Raw genomic sequence first — 24,880 nt, forward strand, 5'->3', positions numbered from 1 at the left:
TTTCCTGCCTGATCCCCGTATCCCTTGATTCCCCTAGAGTCCAAAAATTTATCTATCTCAGTCTTGAATATACTCAATGACTCAGCGTGCACAGCCCTCTGAGGTAGAGAATTCCAAAGATTCACAACCCTCTAAGTGAAGAATTGCCTCCTCATCTCAGTCTTAAATGGGCCGACTCCATATCCTGCGACTGTGTCCTCTAGGTCTAGATATAAGGTGCAGTACAAGTCAATTACTATATACTGGAGGCCGAGTGTCCTCTCATTGGAGTAGGTGAACGTATGATGGAGAGCTTCACAATACACTTCTCACATGCCTCCTGGCTGCTACTAGAGACCATTGGCAGTGAGATGCGAGCAGGATGTATGTGGCTCTGATGGAAAAAAATAGGGTGGAAAAATATGTACCCTTATTGAAGGGTAATGTACACTCAGACACACAAAAATAGCATCACTGGACTATCAATCCTGAAGTAATTGAGACTTTTTGAGTTATGTATATTTGGAAGTAGATAAGTAGTTTGAGCATTAGTTGGTGAGGGAGAAAATCAGTTTTGTGGAGATTACATCAAGAAAATGAATAATACCATGTGGTTTACTATAATATCTATGGAGAACTGACCCAGGCATTGAACTGCAATATAAAATAGTAATAGAGAATTAGTGAACTTATTATGTGACCATCATTATCTACCAAGTTTACGGTGCAGGCTGTTATTTGTCACTGGTGTAAGTGTTGCCAAATCAAGTACCAAGTTGTCACTTTTTAGTTTTTTGCTTTTCATAAGTTCACAAGTTTCCCAGGGACATGATTTGATTCGGCTTAATGCTACTTTGAAGATACTTGTGGCTACATACATTGAGAATAACAGTCAGACACTCCTAGGCAGTTGGGTGGAAATATGGACATATGAAAAGAGAAAAAAAAGATAGTCAGTCTCCCATCAGTACCCATCCTACACACTTGATGGTGCAACCTTGTATAAAGCCCTTCCCAACTATTAGTAACTCTAACTCCTGGGGAGGCAAAACAAAAAAGCAGAGAAAAACATGTGACCAATTTCAGGAAAAATTCTGGGAAATTCCTTCCTGACTCCATGAGGCAATACAGCAAGCTCCAGGAGTCCATAGTTCCAATGGCTCATCTCTTGGTGAACTTAAGTAATTCACAATATGCCGCAGTGTTGTTCACCCTCAGGAGAAGGACTGTTGCATGCCCGTTCTTAGCCACTAGGGCAGGAGATTGGGGCCTCTTGAGCATATGGGAAGAGTTTATTTTGTTACTGGTTTGAAGCAGTGGCAGGTGCTCGCTTAAGCCAAGTGGGGCACTCGATATAGCGGCAAGTGTAACACTGTAATCCAAGCTACACTCCTGAGGTTGATCATGTCGACACTGAATAAATTATTCAATGAACTTTATTGTACTCACTTTTATTCATAGGAATAACTTTGTATTGTAGTATTATGAGGGGGAAATACCTGTGTTTCTAAAATGTCACCTTTTCTGTCTAATGAGAATCTATTCTATGGATCATTGCCATAAACACACTAAGTTGCTGTGCAAAGTACAATATGTAATTAAGCCTTTTTTTTTGTAAATCGCAAGATACTACGAAAGTACGGCATACCCAAACCGAAATTCGACAAGAGCAAGTACAGTAAAGCAGGAAAGGAGCAGCACCCTGGGAAAGTAGTGAGCACAAAGAGACCGATTGGCAAACCTCCAGGCAAAGACAGGTCCGTGCTGAACAGCGTCAGGTTCGTTGTGTTTTTTGGGGTTCTCCCCTCTTTAAATCAAGATTTTAGGTGGTTTAAAATGTCATCCCTTGAGGTGAGGGCGAAATAAATCTTGCACTCTGTAACTGCACGGTTCAAAATCAACTCACTGTAAAATCCAGTGGATTGATTACACCAATGTAAATATACCAGCCACAGCATTTACACAAGGTAGTGACCTGGCTCAAGAATGCTCACAGTTGTATAAATTACATCCCTAGGTTTGCAGGTTATGGTTTCTGCATAGCCATGCAATGACTGCTAGTATAAATTTTGTCAGGGAGCATTGATTCAATACAGCACAATGCTACAAGCAGTTATACACACAGTACATTTGGGTGGAAATACCTTCATATGAAAAGAGGAAGAAAAGAGTCAGCCACCCTCCCCATCAGTGCTTATCCTGTACGTTTGACAGTGCAGTCTCTTTCACGTTCCTCCCAGTTGCTGGTAGTGATAGTTTCTGGGGGAAGCAAAACAGCAGAGAAAAACCTGTGGCCAATTTCAGGAAAACTCTGGGAAATTCTTTCCTGACTGCATAAGGCAGTTCAGTATGGCCCTGAGTAACTACCTTTAACTCTGGATGAATGCCTCACCGTTTTAACCAGAGCTTCTGTTGCAGACCATTGTTAGTCTTCCTATTAGAAACCCTTGTAAAAATGGAAATGTTTCAAAAAAAATACTTGAACGTTTTTTTGGTTATTGAGTGTTTGTAACATTGGGATTATTTTATGTTCAGTTTTTTTCCCCAGCTTATCCTTTCCCAAAGGCGATAACTCTTTCTGGAATAGACTCCCACACCTGCCATCAGCTTCTCCTGTTTCTTAGCTGAGTGATCAGTCGTTAGGTGTGAACCTTGACACTGACTGTGTGCTTTTTGGCTGTGGGGGGAGAGGGGGCATCATTTCTGAGCTTGACCTTATCTTTATGCACTCTTTCAGCAAGCATCACTAAATAGTGATAGGAGCAGGAACCCTAGCTGATTTGATATTATCTCTTTCTTTCCCTGCCCTTCTAGCCTGGCAACTCTGAGGTTCTTTGGAGCACCTTAAATGTTGCTCTGATTTCAGATCAGCTGCTTCCACACCCAGCAGGGATCATAATTGAAGCTTTTTCTGCTCATAATGGCTCAGTAGCTGAACCATACTGAACCATCCAAAGTTGGTGACATCATGGCTAATCAGCTATATCTGGAAAATAGTAGGTAAATAGTTTAAAATACAACAGAAGAAAACTCTTTCATCCTGAACTTTTTTTGGAACAGAACTGCACTGAGTGAGAAGAAACCAATTGTGAAAGCAAAGTCACCTGAAAAGAGCACCAAACCTGATGACAAGGACTCAGAGAAGTCGCCAGCAAAGAAACAAGAAGGTGGGTCAGAGCGACTCTTATATTGGTTGTGTATATTTATTGTAATATTTACTGCAAAACTAGCAGTTGCAACAACTTACTGGTTATTTTCATACCTATGATTACCTTCAGGAACTGAGGACAATTTCAAAGTCTTCTCTTAAAAGCTCTTCATTGTCGCCTTCACCATAATAAAGGACAATTCTCTCTGCTGCCTTGGGACAACATATTCATACAATGGGCAGTGTAATTTTGCTTCACAGAACCAAATGCATTGTTTTGTTTCTGCCAAAGAATAATATTCCCTTTGTGATTCATGAATTCCTGTTGTCAGTAGTGTCCTTTTTCCGATAATTTGGTTAATCTGATTTGTGTACACTTTGGCTTTGTCAGGAAACCTTCAATCTCCATCAACATATTTTAAAGTTGGTCAATTATTGCCTTTTCTGTGCATGCTGCTGATCTTGATTGTACTGATCATGACTCGTCAATAACACCAGCCTCTGCTCATAAGCTACAGTGATATAACTCTAAAATGACGGCTTTCTTGTCATCAAACTTGTGACTCCTGTCATTTAGTAAACAAGCTGGACCTTGCATCTTTTCTCGTAATCACTGCTTGTTAAGCCTTTATTCCATATCATTTTGTTTTACTTTACTTCCTGCTCCTTTGGTACTCATTCCACAAACAAAGTGGCAGGTTAGGTGGCCCGCTCCAAGGCTCTCCCAATGTCACTCGAGCTAACCATTAGGGGGGTGCAAAGAACACCTGATGGCATGCAACATGTAAGTTAGTATTCAGAACAATCTACTTTAATAATAGGGCGAGGCAATAATTCCCGTACTGTCAATTAACATTCCAATGAAGCCTGACTTAAGCCAATTGTGCATATTTTTCCTAAACTTAATTTCCCATGTGGATTGTTAATGCTGGCTCCCTTCCTATGTTGTGCAAGTCCTTCCATAATGATTTTTAATAAGGTTTGAAAACCGTTACTCGATTTGAAATATATTCCTAACTCATAGCATGGGAATTCATTTTACAGTTAGCTTGAAATATTTGGTCTTGAGATGGCACAACACACGACATTGAAAGTGTCCTTCACTAATGCTGTGTATCTTTCAATCTCCAATAGTACCAGAGGAGAAGTATTTAACATTGGACGGTTTCCAGAAATTTGTTGTAGATCGGTCAAAGCAGGACATCCGGAGCGTGTGGCGGGCAATTCTTTCCTGCGGATATGACCTCCACTTTGAAAGGTAAGTACAGTATTACAGATAGAATTGTTTTGAAAGTTAATACACACCATTGACCTTTAGACCGCATTATAAAATTTAGTTATGTGCAGGTGTCATTCTTGCTAAATGCTACCAGCACATTTAAGCACAATATGATGTAATAGTGCTTGGCTGCATTCTGATTGCAGTTTCAGCAATTTCTTTATCTCCTACAGGTGTGCCTGCATTGACACCAGACACGCCCAAAGATCCTGCAAAAAATGGAATCTAGAGATGGACGTTGCGCTTGTACAGTACGTCAACCGTCTCTGCCGCCATCTTGCCATCACTCCAGGCCGACTCCATCCTCACGAAGTGTACCTTGACCCTGCAGATACGCCTGACCCAAGGGTTGCCTGTTTGTTGAGTAAGTCCTGTACTGATAGTCGTCTTCTAGTTACAGTGCTACATCTGTGCTACTATACACATTAGCTGTTACCCAATGGGTCTTCATTACACAACGCAAATATATTGCCTTTTACTGGGCGTTTGTCAGTTATTGTGCGCCTATAAATACTGACTCCCCACCTTTGTGCCATAAGTTTGGAAATTCAGAATCTTGGTTGTTTTCCGAAAGGGGACAAGGTGGAGGGCGCAGAGATTCCTACTGGGGAAAAGTGAAGCATTTGCTAGATGACAAGTAGTGAAAATCAGAGCTAAAGTTATGTTGAGCTGCTATTGTGAACTCTGGTGATCGTTGAACATCATTGGCAATCATATGCCTGCCAAAGAATATTATTTGAGGTCGAATACCTGAAAGGGGCATGTTATGCACTTAAAAATGGGACAAAAGATTTCTTTCCCAGTCATTTTTACTTTCCTCAGATTCTCTGGGTCTTACATGAGCAGTTGGAAGTGCTACAACTGGCCTCAACATTTCTGGGCTAAGGATGGGATAAATCAGCTAAGATTCATGCTACTAATTGCTTTCCATGGACTCCTGCAGGGTGTGTATGTGTAGATGTTGGGTGAGGACATGTTCGTGTTCAGCTCCCATTGTTTGAAATGTCCTGCTTAGTTCAACACCTGCTTGCATTTATGTATTGATTTGAATGTAAATAAATGTTCCAAGACACTTCAGAAGAAGGGAACAGATGCAAAGCCTTCGTGGGTAGAGTTAATAGAGGTGATTGAAGGCTTGATTCAAGAAATAGGTTTTTTTAAGGAGTCTTTTAAAAATGAAGTGGAGAGGGAGGGTTGGGTTAAAGAAGGAGTTCTGAGAAATGACTAAATACAGTGTCACTCATGGCGGAGTGAAGAGAGAGAGGATGATGTGCAGAAGTCCAGAGTCAAAGGATTGACGGGTATAGAAGGGGTAAGGCTGGAACCTGTACAGATAGGATGCAGCGAGGCTGTGGAGGGATTTGTGGAATATAACGAGGATCCTAAAATTTAGGCTCATGCATGCTACTTGGGGTGGGAATTTTTTTGAAACAGTGTTCACTAATAAGTAATTTCCTCACAACGAACATTGAATGGCTTCTAAGTGGGTTAACTGACTTATTGCAGCAAGTGATTTGTTATTGCTCAAATCCAAACAGAAAAAGACATGCCTATTGCTCTGGACTTTTACTGGAACCCACCTCCTGCTCCATTGGCCCCATTCCCACTAAACTGCTCACTACCCAACTTCCCTTCCTAGGCCTCATACTAGCTGATGTTATAAATGGTTTCTTCTCCTTTGAATTCAGTTTTTAAAAAAATTTTTTAAAGCTGCTATCAGTAAAAGTGACCATGAAGCTGTTGGATTGTCGTTAAAAACCCAACTGGTTCACTAATAACCTCCCAGAAATGTTAGGGAACCAAGGGTCTAGTGAGAGGGAGGAACTGAAGGAAACCAGTATTAGTAAAAAAAAATAGTGCCAGGGAAATTAATGGGGCTAAAGGCTGACAAATCCCCAGCGCCTGATAATCTACATCCCAGAGTACTAAAGGAAGTGGCCCTGGAAATAGTGGATGCATTGGTGATCATCTTCCAAAATTCTATAGACTCTGGAACAGTTCCTACAGATTGGAGGGTGGCAAATGTAACCCCACTATTTAAAAAAGGAGGGGGAGAAAAACAGGAAATTGCAGACCAATTAGCCTAACATCAGTAGTGGGGAAAGTGCTTGAGTCTATTATAAAAGATGTGATAACAGAACACTTGGAAGGCATTAATGGGATTGGATAAAGTCAGCATGGGTTTGTGAAAGGGAAATCATGCTTAACAAATCTACTGGAGTTTTTTGAGGAGGTAACTCGTAGAATAGATAGGGGAGAACCAGTGGATATGGTGTATTTGGATTTTCAGAAGGCTTTTGATGAGGTCCCACACAAGAGGTTAGTGGGCAAAATGAAAGCACATGGGATTGGGGGAATATACTAGCATGGATTGAGAATTGGTTGACACAGGAAACAGAGGGTAGGAATAAATGGGTCTTTTTCCGGGTGGCAGGCAGTGACTAGTGGGGTACCGCAGGGATCAGTGCTTGGGCCCCAGCTATTCACAATATATATCAATGATTTGGATGAGGGAACTAAATGTAACATTTCCAAGTTTGCAGATGACACAAAGCTGGGATGGAATGTGAGCTTTGAGGAGGATGCAAAGAGGCTCCAATGTGATTTAGACAAGTTGGGTGAGTGGGCAAGAACATGGCAGTATAACGTGGATAAATGTGAGGTTATCCACTTTGGTTGTAAAAACAGAAAGGCAGAATATTATCTGAATGGTGATGGATTGGGAAAAGGGGAGGTGCAACGAGACCTGGATGTCCTTGTACACCAGTCGCTGAAAGTGAGCATTCAGGTGCAGCAAGCAGTTAGGAAGGCGAATGGTATGTTGGCCTTCATTGCAAAAGGATTTGAGTACAGGAGCAGGAATGTCTTACTGCAGTTATACAGGGCCTTGGTGAGACCACATCTGAAGTATTGTGTGCAGTTTTGGTCTCCTTATCTGAGGAAGGATGTTCTTGCCATGGAGGGAGTGCAACGAAGGTTTACCAGACTGATTCCTGAGATGGCAGGACTGACGTCTGAGGAGCGATTGGGTAGACTAGGCCTATATTCACTAGAGTTTAGAAGAATGAGAGGTGATCTCATCGAAACATATAAAATTCTAACAGGACTAGACAGACTAGATGCAGGGAGGATGTTCCCGATGGCTGGGGAGTCCAGAACCAGGGGTCACAGTCTCAGGATACAGGGTATGCCATTTAGAACAGAGATGAGGAGAAATTTCTTCACTCAGAGGGTGGTGAATCTGTGGAATTCTCTACCACAGAAGGCAGTGGAGGCCAGGTCATTTAGATGTATTGAAGAAGGAGATAGATATATTTATTAATGCTAAAGGGATCAAGGGATATGGGGAAAAAGCGGGAACAGGGCACTGAGTTAGACGATCAGCCATGATCATTTTGAATGGCGGAGAAGGGCCAAATGGCCTACTCTTGCTCCTATTTCCTATGTTTCTAATGACCTTTTAGGGTTGGAAACCTCCCTTTCTTATCTGGTCTGTCCTAAATGTAACTCCTGTTCCACGTCATGTCGTTGACTCTTAACTGCCCCCTTAACTGCCCCCTGAAGTAGCCTAGTAAGCCATTCAGTTGTATCAAAAACCGCTACAGTAGGCCCACTACCACCTTCTCAGGGCAACTAGAGATAGGGAATAAATGCTGGCCTTACCAGTGACTCCCACATCCTGAGAGTGAATTTTTTAAAATACTGTCTTTCCTTTTAAAAGCACCATCACCATCCTTTCCAAAAAAAGAAACCCATCCTAACCCCTAAATCCTTGCAAACTTCCACCTTTTCTCCAACCCCCTATACTCTCCAGTCCTTGAATATATTGTCTCCTTCCAAATCTGCTTTCGTCTTCCCCACAATTCCCTGTTTGCATCTTTTCAATCAGTTTTCCGCCCCTACCACACCTTCAAAACAGCACCAACCAAAGTCACAAATGACTTTCTGTGTGACTGTGACGCGTTATCCTCCTTGACCACTCTGCAGCCTTTGACGCGGTCAACCCCACCACGATAATCCAATGCCTCTCCTCCAGCTCAATGAGACTGCCCTTGCTAGGTTCCAGTTATGCCGATCTAATCATAGAGCACTCCAGCAGTGTTTTTCTTTCCATCCCCACACTATTACCTCCATAGTCCCTCAAGGATATATCCTTGGCCCCCTCTTTTTTTCTTCATCTACATGCTGTCTCTTGGAAGCACCATCCACAGACATGGAGCCAGCTGCCATATGGATATTGACGACCTAGTTCTACCGCTCCTCCACTGGCTCCACGTCCACTGGATGTTGTCTGACATCCAGATGAATCACAGTTTCCTCCATTTGAACATTGGGAAGACCCCCACCACAAACTCCGTATCCTTGCCATCGATTCTATTCCCCTCTCTGGCCATTGTCTCAGGCTGAACCAGACTATTTGCAACCTCAGCTTCCTACTTGACCCCAAGCTGAGGTTCTGATCCGATATCCCCGCCATCACAAAGAGCAACTAGTTTCACCTCCATAATGTCGCCCACCTCTGCCCCTACCTCAGCCCAAATGCTCCTGAAATGCTCATCCATGTCTTTGTCACCTTCAGATTCAGGTATTCCAATACGTGGCAGACTGGCCCCCCCATCCTCCACCCTCCATAAACTTCAGGTCTTCCAAACCTCTGCCCATATCCTATCCTGTATCAAGTCACACTCACCCATCACCCCTATTCTCTCTGACCTACATTGGCTCCTGGTCCCCCAACACCTCAAATTTAAAATTTTCATCATTGTGCTTAAATTCCTTCATGGCCTCACCCTTCCCTCTCTGTGGGGTGTGTGTCTCTGGACAGCAAATGGACACACTGGATCAAGCAACCAGAAATTCTACATGTGAGTTTCCCAACAACTTAATTCAGAGTCTCTTAAACATGATGATTGATTGCCACACTTGCCTTCTTAGCAGTGACTACACTTAAAAAAAAGTAATTTGTTGGATATGAACTGCTTTGGGACATCCTAAGGGCACACAAATGTCCATTCTTAAACCACGACCAAAGATGGTGCTAAATGAAACATTTCATCGCCATGAAATATATGCATGATGTGTTTACCCATTGTCCTATATCTTGCGTGCTGTTAATTTTAATTTACCATTCCCAGATGTTCCAATTGAAAGCCTTCGGCTTCGTTTTGCTCTGCTTCAATCTTTAAACAACACTTTGGAGACCTTCTTCCTGCCTCTGGTGGAGCTCAGACGGACACATACGTATATGGACAGCATTGCATCATTGCTACGAGAGGCAAAAGGTCAGATGTCAGACACCTCTCCCTGTTGGAAAACTCAATGTTGTCAATAGAACTAATTGCATTATAATGTGCAGTGATGCTCTTGGGTTGCCTGGAGTTAAGAAAGTGGAGTATTCATGTTTTTTCATTATCTGTATTAATTTAATGAGGTATTTTGCAATAATTTTTTAAAAAATCTATATTTGTGTTTGGCCTCCTAGGGATACTAGGTATTAAAAGAAATAGGCGAGAAAATTGCAGATGCATTAGTCGCAATTTTGCAAACTTTTTAGTTTCAGGAATTGTGCCTTTGGATTGGAAAATTGCAAATGTTACTCCATTATTTAAGCTGAGAGGGAGGCAGGAACCAAGTAACTGCAGACCTCAGTTTAACATCAATTGTGGGGAAGTTCCTGGAATCTCTCATCTGAGACAGAGTGACTGAGCACTTGGACAAGTACTAGCTGATGAGAGAATCAGCAAGGATAAGTGAAGGATAGGTCATGTCTGATTGATCTAGTTAAATTTTTTGAGGAGGTCACTAGCATGGTAGATAGGGAAGTGTCCATGGATGTTGTCGATATGGACTTCCAGAAGGCATTTGATAAGGTTCAGCACAAGAGATTATTAGCAAAAATTGTAGTGATTGGAATTGGAGGTAACTTTGTGACGTGGGTCGGTAATTGTTGGGAGGTGGGAGACAGAGTAAGGATAAAGGGTTCATTCTCTGATTGGCGGGATGTGACAAACGGTGTTCCCCAGGGATCTGTACTAGCACTTCAGTTTTTCACCATATATATTAATGACTTGGATGAAGGAATAGAAAGTTGTGTGGATGGGAGGACGAAGTTACAAAGAGACATGGACTAAATAAGTGGGCAAAACTGTGGCAGATGGAGTTCAATGTGGGGAAGTGTGAGGTCATCCACTTTGGATCTAAGAAAGACAAATCTGAATATTTTCTTAATGGTGAGGAACTAGGAGTTGTGGAGGAGCATAGGGATTTAGGTGTCCATGTACACAAATCGCTAAATGCCAGTGCGCAGATACAAAATTTAATCATAAAGGCTAATGGAATGGTGGCCTTTATCTCAAGGGGGTTGGAATTCAAAAGTGAGGAAGTGTTGCTTCAGTTGTGCAGAGCCCATGTGGAGTACTGCATTCGGTTTTGGGCACCGAACCTCAGGAAAGATATATTGGCCTCAGAGAGTGTGCAGCGCAGATTCACCAGAATTATACCAAATTATGAAGACAGGCTGCATAAACTTGGCTTGCATTCCCTTGAGTTTAGAAGGTTGAGGGGTGATCTAATAGAGGTGTTTAAAATGAGCGATATGATAGGGTAGATACAGAGAAACTATTTCCCCTAGTGGGGGAATCCAAATCAAGATGCCATAATAAAATTAGAGCTTAACCATTTCAGAGTGAAATCAGGAAACATTTTCACACAAATGGTAGTGGAAGTATGGAACTCACTTCCCCAGTATGCTGTGGATGCTGGGTCAATTGAAATTTTCAGGCTGAGATCAACCGATTTTTGTTAGGTAAGGTTATCAAGGGATATGGAACAAAGACGGGTAAATGGGGTTGAGGCACAGATCTGATTGAGTGTAACAGGTCGAGGGACTGAATGGCCAACTCCTGTTCCTTTGTTCCCCTGAGAGGGGGAGCGTTGGGCAGGACTCTTTATGTTCATCGCTATCCAGGGACCCCTGGTGGAAGGGGCATATGTAGAGACCAGATCAGAACAGGATCAGGCTGAACTGTCATGCACTCCCTGGTCTCCCCTTCCTCCTCCACACAATTGAATAGCCTGCTGACAGTCACCATTGGTCCATCTAGCCTATGCGCTCCCATTATATCCTTTCAAGCTAGGATTACGCATGAAGACTGGCTGCAGTACTAGAAGGCTATCAGTGCACTTGGAATAGTATGTTAGCAGGAGAGCAGTGGAGTAAACTGGAAAATATTTTTTAAAAATAAACTTTTTGGGGGTTGGGGGAGGTAAGGTTCAGTTTGCATCCAACATTATTTTTGCAGTTTGATTACAGGTGAGTTCTGTCGTCTTTCATATCAGTCCTGTGTGGACATCTACCAGCAAGCAACACACAAGATATTTTGCTACTATATCCTGAACAGCCAAGGGTGAGAGTTGTAGGCCTGCCCATTGCTTTCCAGTCAGACTTGAGTGCATCTTGTTGACTGATCATGAAACAGCCAATTGAAATGAATCTGCAGCTTTATCCTCCCAATGAAATAAAGAATGCAGAGGTGGTAATTATATAATACTACCCTGAATTACAGCACTCTGTTGCATTAATCACAGTGGCTCAATAGAGCAACTGCAAAGGTGCTTGTTCCATGCACCTCAGCTGCAAACTCGTGTCCCAGTGCTGTCTGATGTCGATACTGTCCAACTGCAGTTGGACTAGTTCTCCAAAAGGCATGCTGGATGGGGCTATCTTGTTTTGGACTATCCCGACTATCCCGACTTGAGGATGTGTGGGGAGCAAGTAATGCATTTTGTCACATGTTCATAAACTTTCTGATGAAGTTGTCATTGTTGATATGTTCATTTATGTTTAGGGTTAGTTTTTTATGATACTAAAGTGGCTGTGATGAACCGGGTTCTGAACGCAACAGTACAGCGGACTGCAGATCATGCTGCACCTGAAATAACTTTGGATCCTCTGGAAATAGTGGGAGGTAAGAGGAACAAGGCTTGGAGTTGAGAAAACATGCTTGCTATCCAAAAAAGTACAATTTCGGACTTGGTTGGTGCATTGGGGTTTGCGCACTATCCTTTCCACAGTGTTGGTTTGGCTCACTGATAGCACTGTAACCTCTGAGTCAGAAGGTCGTGAGTTCATGCCCCACTTCAGGATTTAAGCACGTAATCCAGACAGAGTCATAGAGTTATACAGCACGGATAGAGGCCCTTCGGCCCATCGTGTCCGCGCCGGCCATCAAGCCCAGTCTAATCTAATCCCATATTCCAGCATTTGGTCCGTAGCCTTGTATGCTATGGCATTTCAAGTGCTCATCCAAATGCTTCTTGAATGTTCTGAGGGTTCCTGCCTCCACAACCCTCTCAGGCAGTGAGTTCCAGACTCCAACCACCCTCTGGGTGAAAAAGTTCTTTCTCAAATCCCCTCTAAACCTCCCGCCTTTTACCTTGAATCTATGCCCCCTTGTTATAGAACCCTCAACGAAGGGAAAAAGCTCCTTAGTATCCATCCTATCTATGCCCCTCATAATTTTGTACACCTCAATCATGTCCCCCCTCAACCTCCTCTGCTCCAAGGAAAACAAACCCAATCTTCCCAGTCTCTCTTCATAGCTGAAGCGCTCCAGCCCTGGTAACATCCTGGAGTAATGAAGGAGTGCTGCATTGTAGGAGATGCTGCTTCTCAAACCAAGGCACTGTCTGCCTGTTCAGTTGGATGTAAAAGATCCCATAACAGGAGATTTCTCTTAGAATCCTGGCTAACATTTATTCCTCAGCCATCACTAGAAATGGATTAACTGGTCATTTATCTTATTTGCTGTTTGTGAGACCTTGCAGTATGCAAACTTGCTACCACATTTCCTGCATGACCACTGTGACTAATCATCAAAAAATACTTCATTTGTTGTGAAGTGCTTTGGGATATCCTGAGGATATAAAAGGTGCTTTATAAATGCATGTATTTTCTTGCGTTCCTTCTCTCTTTCCTTTAGTACTTGTGTTCACACTCAGCCCAGACTAATGGTGCGAAGGTGTAGTCATTCTGCTATTTGAAGGGTCTTGCATGAAATGAGACAACACAATTATTGGTGGGTACAAATCCACAGTATACAGCTGTGCCTTGATATCACGCACCACAAGCAGCATGAATTCTTGGGACGGAGTTAAAGATAATCTTACCTGGGGTCAGTTGACTTAGTAAACCAAGAAAGTGAATTTCAAGCAGTTTATAACCATCTTCTCAGAATCTGTTGATTAGGTTATGATGTACAATAAATGATTCTATATAGGTTTTTGCCGGCAGTGGTTGAGCATTCCAGACTAATGAGTTCAGGCTGAAAGTTTAATAATTGTGATTAAAAACATAGTGTGCTGGGAAATAGACAGCAGTTCAATCAGCATCATAAGAGAAAAGACATTCTTTTGGGTGGTGCACTTCATCAGAACTGTGTGGTGCAGAAGAGCCCCTTTAAAGGGCACTGTACCTCAGGAAGGATGTATTGGCTTTAGAGGGGGTGCAGCGCAGATTCACCAGAATGATACTGGGGCTTAAAGTGTTAAATTATGAGGACAGGTTGTATAAAGTTGGCTTGTATTCCTTTGAGTATAGAAGATTGAGGGGTGATCTAATTGAGGTGTTTAGAATGATAAAGACATTTGATAGGGTAGATGCAGAGAAACTATTCCTTCTGGTGGGGGAATCCAGAACAAGAGGGATCTTAAAATTAGAGCAAGGCCATTCAGGAGTGAAATCAGGAAGCACTTCACACAAAGGGTAGGTAGTGTATCGAGGGATATGGAGCAACAGCAGGTAAATGGGGTTGAGGTACATATCGGTCAGGATCTAATTAAATGGCAGAACAGGCTCAAGGGGCTGAATGGTTTATCCCAGTTCCTACAGGACTGTACAAAACTGAAAAGACACCATTGCTGATTGAGGGCTGGTTTGTATCGGGCATATTGTACACTTGGAAAATCGGGAATTTTTCTTAAGTTTTTCCAGATTCATTAAGATCAACGTGTTACCGCCATCTATATTTTGTATTTTTTTTCACCTTTTAGTTCCATTATTTATCTTTTTAAAGACGGCTACTGATTGGAAGGCTCAGCCTATAAGAGGCACTGCTATCCTCTTTCAGCATACAGTAAGAGATTGGAGTATTTCTTTCAAAGATTTTTGCATTTCAATTTTATTTGTATTTATCTTAATTTTTAAGCACCTTTTTTGTTTTTAAAGATGGTCACTGGTTACTCAGCATTTTAGTGACAGTTTAGAAAAAAAATTAAGATATGAACTGAGACAATTACGGTAACTAAAAGATACAGATTTTCTTGATAATTTTTGTCTCTGAACAATGTCATTGGAGATGTACTAGTTTCTGTGCTATTTCAAATCACTAGCAAGGTCACTGTTTTCCTTTCATTAAACCATCGTAGGTGAAATTCGTTCATCAGAGAACACCTACTTCTGCCAGGCAGCTCGACAGCTGGCATTAGTGCCTTCCTCCCAGCTCTGCGTCAAGCTGGCAAGTGGTGGGGACCCAACCTACGGATTTAATATTCGCTTCACTGGCGAAGAAGTACATGGAACAAGTAAGATGCATAGAGTCAGTGTTTTGTTATTAAAGTGAGAACTGCAGCATATGTAAGCTGTGATATGAGTTAGTGTAAAGCCTGGTATAGATCTCTCTTGTTTCCAAACCCCTTTCTCTCTCTTTCCCTTCCCCCCCCCCCCCCCCAAATATTTCTCTCTCCTCTCTAGGCGTAGACTGCTGCTGGAGTGGAGGTTCACAGGCAGTCGGTGCCTTCCAGTACTTCAATTGGCCATTTTACACGTGAGCCTAGATTATAACTGTTGGCAAACTATTTGACACTGCAGAGCATCACAGACAAGTCAGTTACTGTCTTCACCTTGCATCCAGAAGTGCATGCTTTCCAACAGGGGTCACTGGATATTGTTCAGCAGTGGGAAACCTGGCTCTTATTTGCTTTCCATAGAGATCAGTTGCAGCAGTCCAATTGCTTGCCTGGCTCAGATCAAGCTAATTCAGCACAAAACCGAGTTAAACCTGGGATCTTCTAGTCGATACAGCTTTGTGATACACTAGGTGGTACTTTTAACTACTCTGTTATCAGGGAAACTTGCATGCCACACTTTAGAAGTACATATCTACAACTTCCTTTAAAAAGGCCAGCCTCAAAACCTTCCACCCTATAAGACTACGGCCCCCCCCGTTTCCAATCTCCCTCTCCTCTCTAAGGTTGTCAAACTCGTTGCTATCCATCTCCCCCCACCTACCATTCTCTGTTTGAATTTTCGTAATCCTGCCAATTGCACCAAGATCACCTAGACCAAGTCACAGATATATTGAGAGTCTAATCACAGTGCATTATCCCTCCTCAATCTCTTTGTGCTTTTTGGCACTGTAAACTACACCTTCCAGAGCCTCTCCTCTATGGTCCACCTCCATGACACTGACCCAATGTAAGATTCCTCCTCCTATTCCTGCCACTTCATATTATCTATAATCATGAAGTCACTTTCCACATGTATGTCAACAATACCCAGCTTTACATCTCTACCACCTTTTATTCCATGACCGTTGCTGCGCGTTTCTGATATCAAGTCATGGGTGAACTAGACCTTTCCTTGACTTAAGCCTTGCCAATGTTGAGCTGCAGAGGTGCTGATGCAGTTCAAAATTGGCAAGACTAAAGACATCCTGTTTAGCTCTTGCCAGAAACTTTGTACCATAGCCTCTGATCCCATCCTTCTTTCCAGCTGCCTTTAGCTTCTCCAAAGCTCTCCTTGCAGGTCTCTTGAGGTCTACCCTGCATAAAATTCAGTGCATCCAGAACTCGCTGCCTGCATCATATCCTGCACTAAGTCCCACTCGCCTATCAATATAGAAAGGAGGTGAAACTAGGAAGGCTAAAGGTGAGTATAAAAGAAGACCTCTGATCAACGTAAAGGGAAATAACGAAGTATTTTATAAAGACAGAAGTAAAAGAACAATTTAAGAGGAAGTGGGACTACTTAGAAACAAAGGGTGCCATCTTCAAAGGGAAGGATTGGTGAAAATGCCTAAGTATTTTGCATCAGTTTTTAGAGGAAGTTAAAAATAAAACTGTAGGAATACCTAAGGACAATGTGCAAGAGCCATTACTGGAGGTAAATATTACAAAAGGAAACTATTTTTAAAAGGTTAGTAGGACTGAAAGTAGAAAAGTCATCACGCCCAGATGGTATACATCCCAGAATACTGAAGCAGGTTGAAGGAGATGGCTGAGGCTCGAGCTATATAATGAATGGTGATTATGCTAAGGATCTGGAGGATGGCAGATGTTAAACCCCTATTCAAAAGGAGTGAAATGGATACACCAGGAAATAATAGGCCAATTAGTCTTCTATTGTGGGTAAATGTCTAGTCCATAATATGGGATGAAATTAGTGAATACTTAGAGGGGCATGAGCTAATCAGAGATAGCATGGATTTGTAAAGGGTAGGTCATTCTTGACTGATTTGATTACATTTTTTTGAGAAAAATCCATGTATAGATAAAGGAATGTGGTGGAAGTACATATGAATTGTCAGAAGGTGTTTGATGAGGTGCCACATAAGAGGTTATGAAAATTAAAACAATTGATATTGAAAGGAAATGTAGCCACATGGAGAGAGATGACTAAAGGGCAGGAAACAAGGACGAGGGGTAAATGGATGTTCAGATTGTCGGGGTCCCCAGAGATTTGTGGCGGGCCTTTTTCTGTTTCTCATTTATATTAATGATTTGAACTTGGGCACAATTTGAATGATTAAGTCTGATATCCAGTTAAGGGCAAACTGAGGAAGAATGTATGAGAATGTAAACAGGCCAGTGGAGTAGGAAGATAGGTGGCATCCAATTTAGTTCACTGCAGAGTGAAGTAGTTCATTCTGGGGAAAAAGCAGTGAGAGGAAGTATATCCCAATGGTAAGATTCTCGAGCGAAGGTACGGAGAGATCTAGGGGTACAGATATATGATATTATCTGTACCCCTAGATCTCTCTCTACCTTCACTCAAGAATCTTACCATTTAAAGGTGGAAGTGCCGGTTTTATATATCAGGGCATTGAATGAAAAAGCAAATAATTGATAAATTTCTGCAAAATGTTGATTCGGCCACTGAGCAGCAAAGGTTTGTAGAACAATGCTAGGAATAAGAAGTCATAATTACAAAGAAAATCTGAAGTTGGGGCTTTTTTCATTGGAACAGAGAAGGTTAGGGGAAAGTTGTAAGAAATTTAGGGTTATTAGAACATGAAATGCTTTACCACAAATGGTTATTAAAGCAGAGACTATAACCACTTCAAAATGGAATCAGATAAATAATTGAAAAAATAAATATAAGGATATGGGAAGAAAGGCAAAGAAATATGATTAGAGTAGAAAGCTCCAGTAGAAGAACCAGCACCAGCAAAGGTGCAGTGGCCTTCTCTTGTGCTGTAACTTCTGATTCTACCCCCATCCTTACCAAACTGCACTGGCATCCTGACCACCACCCCATTGATTTCAAAATCCATCTCCTCAACCAATCAATTCATAGCCTAGCTCCACCCTCCTTCTACACTCTCCTCCATCCTCTGTCCCTGTTCATGCACTTTGTTCTTCTGACTGGTTCACTATATGTGCTATCCATAAATGTCCCTCCACTTCGTTCCCCACTCCACCATTACATTCTGGAATTCTTTTGTAATTCGTTCCATCCCGTCCCATCGCTCCTAACCTTCAAAAGAAAGCCTTCTTAAAATCTAATTCTTCAACTGCACCTTTCGTCATGCTCCCTAACTTTTCACCCTATTGAAGCATAGGTCTCAGCACTCCACTTTTTGAAATATGTTGGGAAGTTCTCACTACATTAAAAACCTTATATGTGCAAGTTGTTGTTCCTTGACTGGCCCAATGTTTTTTTTTGGCTCCACGCATTATTCCCACCTTTTAAGTTAACACTCCAGTGTCATTGTGCCAAAGCCCCCATGTCTCAAAGGTTACTCTGTTTCCAGTGTCTCACTGTCTGCTGTTTGGATTCTAGGTGGGTCGTTCCGACACTTCCTGTGGCAAGTATGTAAAGAGTTACAGAGTTCAGCACTTTCTCTTCTTGTGCCTTGCCCGAGTTCTGCGGCCAACAGAAACAAGGTAATTACTACAGTAGATAACCAGTCAGATATTTGAGAGGTTAGGTTCAGATGAAATCCAGATGAAGATGGCATAGATAGGTTCAATCGTTATTCTTCTTTCCAAATCCGGATATGAAGATTCCACCACACATCAGCCATAACAACAAATTGCTTAAAATACACAGCAGGTCTGCCAGCATTTGAAAGGGCAGAGCAGTTCTGACAGGGTGCACCACCTAAAACGTTACTTTGTCTTTCTATTTCAGATGCTGACTGACCTATTGTGTATTACCAGCATTTTCTGTGTTTAATTCAGATTCTTGGTGCTTACCTTTTTCCTTTTTGTTCCTCCCCATCAAAGGATTTTACTCTTGAAGGTTTTGATGCATTCAACTTTTGTATGCTGAGGTAGATTGTTGGCACCAAAAAGATAAGATTGTACTTCTATACTTTCATCTGCACAGAATGGATGGGTTCTAACTTAAATTCACCAGTGTTAGAATATGAAGTCTCAGTTAACGTTCAGTCATACATTTAGCAGATTTGGAGCAATTACAGTTTTTGCAGGCATTATATTAAAATTCTACATTTTGAAAATTTCAAAGAACACCCAGTTTTTGAGAGTTGAACACTTGCCTGCTGTGTGGGATAGGTTTTTCCACCACAAGCTTTAAATCTGACTGCCGAATACAATTAATGTTGAAATATCATTGGTCTTCGTGACCTATTCCCAGAATAGGGATGACTGTGTGGGAGGCACCGTAGGGAAAAGAAACTGGGAGGGATTGTTGGAACTATTTACATGCCAGTCGACAGAGTGGTTAATTTCCAAGTCAGTTCTGTAGAAAACCTTTATCCATCTAAATTGGACAAAGTATTACAAGAATTTTAAAAATCTTAGAGAAATATTGCAGATCAATATTGCTAATTACTCTCCTGAAGGTGTTAACTCGGTGTGGTATAGATTTGCAGGCACCTGGCACCCTGTAGTACTGTGTCTGAGCATGCAGATGAAGAATGGCCACTTAGGCAGTGAATCTTAGCCGGCTATTTGACCGTGGAGGATGACATTCAAGCTCGTTCCTGTCCTTGCAGATATCTACTTCCCAGCAAGGGTCGGTGGATAGTGATCGGGTGTGGGCACAGTAGCTTCCCCCATGCCCTTTCGCCTCTCTAACTCAATGGCACTGAGGCCAATTGTAGCATTTCAACCATTGCCCAAGCTGAAATCAACAAACAAAACCATACCTGGGACCTTCCTGGTATGTAAAACTCAACTGCTCACTGAACATTCGGTGAGCCATCACAGTTATAAGCTTATTTCTCTTAATTATGTACTACGTTCTGTTTACAAAGTAGGTTGAAAATAATTTGGGGCAAAATGTTGTTCCTGCACAATTTTTTGTGCAGCATTGTCACTAGGATTTCAGTAAAGCATACTGGGTATGTGGAACTTTTTGTACTATGTCCATTTGAACTGTGGGATGGAAAAGATCTAACAATACAATTGTAGATTGTTCCCTTTCAAACTTGGTTTGTATCTGAAGAGAACATTTTGAGCTGTTTAACATTAGGGTGAAGTATAGGTGATCATAGGTCAATCACTGGTGATGAAAGCAGTTTGAAGTGATGAAATAAGTGTATCATATACAGTAACATTAAATTGTATTGGCTTTAGTGGTTTTTTTTTACTACAGCATATTAGTACCAAAAACATAATGACAACACTGTGAATAATCCCATGCAGATCATGTCTAGTTGAATAAGGACTAGTAAATGTTGAAATTGTTAGATTTTCAGACTAATTTCATTGCACATCTGGTTAAAACTTTTTTTAGGGCAAGCACATCCTGACTCCTGGCCCAATAACATATACAGAGGAGCAGCTGCTACACTTCTTTGGGCAATTACTTGGAATTGCTATCCGAGCAGATGTCCCGCTCCCTCTTGATCTGCTCCCAACATTTTGGAAGACTCTAGTTGGTGAACCATTGGATCTGGAGTGGGATCTTCAGGAGGTTGACATCCTGACCTACAACTACATAAAGAAGTTTGAGACTGTAAGTAGTTCAGTTCCTGTGAGGGCTTGTATTTTAAGATTGCACTCTTTTCCCCCTCCTCCTCTCTCTCTTTCCCTCCCCCCAACATATACACTTCTTGAGATGTCTTGTTTTTTTGTGTTGGGGTTCCCCCTGAAGGCCTGGATTTTTGGAATGGATTCCTCTTGTACATGAGGGGTAGGGTGTTTGGGGCAAAAATTCCCCCCCCTGTGTCGAAGGACTTGGGGTTTTGGAGTGGAGTTCCTCCTTTCTTCACGTACCTACTCCCTGGAGGTTTTGAGTCTCGTGATGTACATTTGCAGTGGTATTGAGGGTAACCCATTAATAGAGATGTGATGTTGGACTGTTTTTTCTCTGTGTCTCTTTGGTGTAAACAATTTTACAACACCAAGTTATAGTCCAGCAATTTTATTTTAAATTCACAAGCTTTCGGAGGCTTCCTCCTTCGTCAGGTGAACGTTAGTGTGATATTGTGCTTTACGTGTTTCTTGTAATTCCAGGTTAATGATGAGACCGAACTTGAGGCACTGTGTGCTGAAGTAACATCACATCATTTGGCCACAGAGAGCCCTGACTCTCCCAGCAAACCCTGTTGCAAATTCAGCTACATCACCATGACAGGAGAGGAAGTGGAGCTATGTCCCGGAGGCAGGAATATCACTGTTATGTGAGTAAATGATAAGTAAACATCTTTCTCCTCTGCTATGATTGCAAATGTAATATGGGCTCAGTCTGCTAGCCTAACTGGATTAAAACACTAGCCTTCCAGCCCTGCTGTTTGAGTCCTACCCTTCACAGGATGGAAAAACTAGTACAGAAGAGGGTTGTATCTTGACACTGTGCTTTCCTAGCTAAAGGCTAGGAGGCCTTAGAGAAAATTAGAAAAAAGGGTGGGAATTAAGGAAAGGCATCAAATAGCATTTTATGGCTGGATTTAGTAGCAACGATGCCTAAAATGTTTTTGGAAGAGGGGGGGTTGTTTTTTCTCTCCTCTCTCCCAACAACCCGTCGCTCGACAATGATCATATTTCAGTCAGTAAGATACCAAATAACGTACTCTCAGGCATCTGGTAATGGCACTGGTTAGCAGGTAAGCAGATGGTGCACAAGAGTGGCATGGGGCAAGTTGTTGCTTTGATTTTACCTTTTTGGGTATGCACCTGGCCTCCTCCCTCTGCTGGGAGGGGGTGAACCTTGGAGGTGTGTCACTAGCCTCTGACAAATGGCATTCAGAGAAAAAGGGGAAACAGGGAAGTTTTCTCCCGAAGGCTAGATGAATAAATGGCATTGTACTGAGCCTAACAGTTGAAGATGCCTAGGTAACTACAATTGGTCTCTGTCAAAAAAAGAAGAAAAACAGCCTTGGTTGCCACACTTGATCACAGTTCAGTAACTTAGGCTGAAAAATCATCATTTGAATTTTGAGTAAGGATAGGATCAGGTTCAGCAGTGATACCCACTGTCAAAAAGCCCAATGGTGCTCAGCACCTAGGTCCATAAATGGTCCTGGGCATGGATGCTGCTTATAGAACGAGAAGAGGGATAAATGGAGGAAAAATCAGAGGAAGAAAAGTTTTTTAAGAAAAGTGGAGAAGTAGGTCTCTGCTGCTACAATCTTTCAGCTGTATCTCCAAGATGCAATGTTCTCATGTTTTTCTATTTTATGCAAAGTGTTGAGCCATAGGCATACCGTTTGATCCCATTTGCCATGCTTTAATCCCTAATGTTGATTTCATTTTGTACAGATGGGAAAATAAAGATGCATACGCATCAGCAATCCGAAATCTGAGGCTGCAGGAGATTGAGAACACTGACTGCGTGACTGCGGTGCGTGCAGGGCTTGGCTCCATCATTCCCTTACAGCTCCTGACAATGCCAACACCCCTAGAAATGGAACTGAGGACATGTGGACTGCCCTACATCAACCTAGAGTTTCTGAAGGTACAGTGAAATCTGTACAAACAGACCCTATTGACAATCCCAAATAACTTGCATTGTAACAGATAGATGCTGCACCTTGAAACCACGGACATTCGCAAATTACAAACTATGGACAGCGTTCAATGCACCAAGTCTGTTTAAAACACGGGAATACGGAGGTCAGCGCGAGGCGACAGCGAGTGAAACAGCTGTTGTGGAATGGGGAGCTCTTTACCCAGCATTCATAGAAGTAGATAAACTGCTCTACCTCTGGGATTGAATGCTTGCACGGTTCTACCCCATGGAGAGCAGGGTTTCTCTGCCGTTACGGATGCTGGGTAAAGAACTCCCGATTCGACAAAAGTTGAGAACTGCACTGGGCAACACCACATCTCACTCCACCAATATGTCAGGTACTTACTCACAGGTATGTGCCAAGCCACTGTTTAGCAAGTAAGTTAAAGGCACACAAGTGCCTCAAGCTCATTCTCCAGTTTACCTCCCTGGAGGTGCACCTGTCTTCTGCCTGCTTTTTCTCTTGCGGAGTTAACCTTGGCATCAAGTCACCAGTCCACTCTATCGACCTCAATGATGCATGGCATAGGGAGATCAAGAGGAAGGCCTCCCCAGATTTAAAAAAAACCACAGGCAGAATAAAATGGGAGCACCTTTACTGCTGCCAGTGCTTTGCTTTCTGAGGTAATGTTCTGTCTCCAGAGCCAACACTGTAATATAAATAGGCACAGCCACTAATTTTATTTTGTTCAGAGGACTGATCGAATTGGAGAATGCTCTAATCACATGCACTGTTAGAATCTGAATTGAAGTGCCTTTGAGTAGAGTGGAGCCTGGCACCTGCTAACTATAAGACCAGCTGATTACTGAAACAGTTGGTCTTGCAAACTTAACATGTGCTTACCCTTGCTCCCTAGTGCTGGAGAGTGTGGAGTCTGTAAAATCAGCCGTTACCAGTGACCAATTGGTCTTAGTTAGCAAGTGCTCAGCTCAGCTCCAGTCACTGGCTCTTTCGTTCTGAGTTTGATTTTAAACTGTTTTGGAAACTTCCTTCACTATTAGGCAGCCGGAGAGAAAAAAAAATTAAAACCCAAAGCCCATTTTTAAAAAAAAGTGCCAGTGAGGGAAGTAACTGGGTCCCACTCGTACCTTGGATAAAAGCATCTCCCACAACTATTATCACCTTTTTCCTGCAACCATTCTGCCATTTTTGACCAGGTAAATTTCTTGGACTGGTTATAAAGAGGGTGACTGGTAGAATTTCTTTTTTTGGTATTGCCAATTATGGACATATTTACGCTTTCACTTCCACCCCAGGCTCACACCATGTACCAGGTGGGACTGATGGAGACCGATCAGCACATTGAGTTCTTCTGGACAGCGCTGGAGATGTTCACTCAGGAGGAACTCTGCAAATTCATCAAGTTCGCCTGCAATCAGGAACGAATACCATTCACCTGTCCGTGCAAGGATGGAGGTCCAGATACCGCACATGTTCCACCATATCCTATGAAAATCGCCCCTCCTGACGGAGCTGCAGGTAATCTGAAGAGTTATGTATGTCCTTACGGTAATATCGCAGACCGCTGTAGTCAGACCTTTCAGTTTTATAGTAGTGGTAGAGACTACTTTGTCACACTGGTGAATATTTCCTACTTCTCCTCTTTCTGTCCACGTCATTCCCACACCATGCACCAGCCAAGATGATTGGAATGCAGCCTCTCTTCTGGTGATGCCACTCTAGGCTAGGGGCTGATTCTCTTTCCAGATTTTATCTTCTGCCTCATGAAGAAGTGCCTGCACTCTGCAGCTCTACCTGAGAGTGTGGCTGACATCAGAAACTTACAGGCTCACCTGGAGGCTCACCTGTGTGCCAATGTCATCTCAAAAACAACTTGAGTGGAGGAAATCTGAATTGTTCCTGAGAAACTGAATTTCTCTTTTTACATACTAGATCGTGTTTCAGGAAGCCTTTGGGAAGGGACAAAAATATGATGCATCAAAGAGCTGGGTGGGATGGGAATATTCACGTGTGTATTTTTAGCAGAGTTGGGAAGAGAATATTTTGAGCATTTTTCAATCTAATTACTAGTAAGCAGTAAGGATTCAAAACATACCAATTTGTCCACGACCAGGAATTCCCAATCTGAGCTGTGCCACTGTGAGATATTGAGCAGAGGAAAAGGCACTTCCCACCGAGAGGAAGCAAAAATTAGAATCAACCTGGCCAACCTTCCAGCAACTGGTTTCAGAGCGGGCTTGTTCTTAGCAGGCTGGCTGCTCAGTTTCCTAGCTACAGATGGTGCATGACATGGGGGAACCAAGAAGGGGTATC

General features: G+C 42.4%; 1 protein-coding gene across 3 annotated transcripts in view; it reads left to right on the forward strand.

The window, feature by feature from the left end:
* Positions 1-24,880, forward strand: part of LOC137342201 (probable E3 ubiquitin-protein ligase HECTD4) — a 212,408-nt gene that overhangs the window by 182,458 nt on the left and 5,070 nt on the right. For 2 of the 3 annotated variants that reach the window (XM_068005963.1, XM_068005964.1), the window contains exons 64-75: positions 1,606-1,757; positions 3,040-3,146; positions 4,262-4,385; positions 4,580-4,770; positions 9,542-9,688; positions 12,254-12,373; positions 14,832-14,987; positions 18,466-18,569; positions 20,389-20,610; positions 21,111-21,277; positions 22,356-22,551; positions 23,863-24,085. In XM_068005963.1, coding sequence (XP_067862064.1) covers positions 1,606-1,757; positions 3,040-3,146; positions 4,262-4,385; positions 4,580-4,770; positions 9,542-9,688; positions 12,254-12,373; positions 14,832-14,987; positions 18,466-18,569; positions 20,389-20,610; positions 21,111-21,277; positions 22,356-22,551; positions 23,863-24,085 — 1,909 coding nt within the window. The remainder of the gene's footprint in view (positions 1-1,605; positions 1,758-3,039; positions 3,147-4,261; positions 4,386-4,579; positions 4,771-9,541; positions 9,689-12,253; positions 12,374-14,831; positions 14,988-18,465; positions 18,570-20,388; positions 20,611-21,110; positions 21,278-22,355; positions 22,552-23,862; positions 24,086-24,880) is intronic. The other variant, XM_068005965.1, reaches the window with a different exon arrangement.

Source organism: Heptranchias perlo, chromosome 25 (assembly GCF_035084215.1).
Source record: "Heptranchias perlo isolate sHepPer1 chromosome 25, sHepPer1.hap1, whole genome shotgun sequence".
In the NCBI taxonomy this organism is placed as follows: Eukaryota; Metazoa; Chordata; class Chondrichthyes; order Hexanchiformes; family Hexanchidae; genus Heptranchias; species Heptranchias perlo.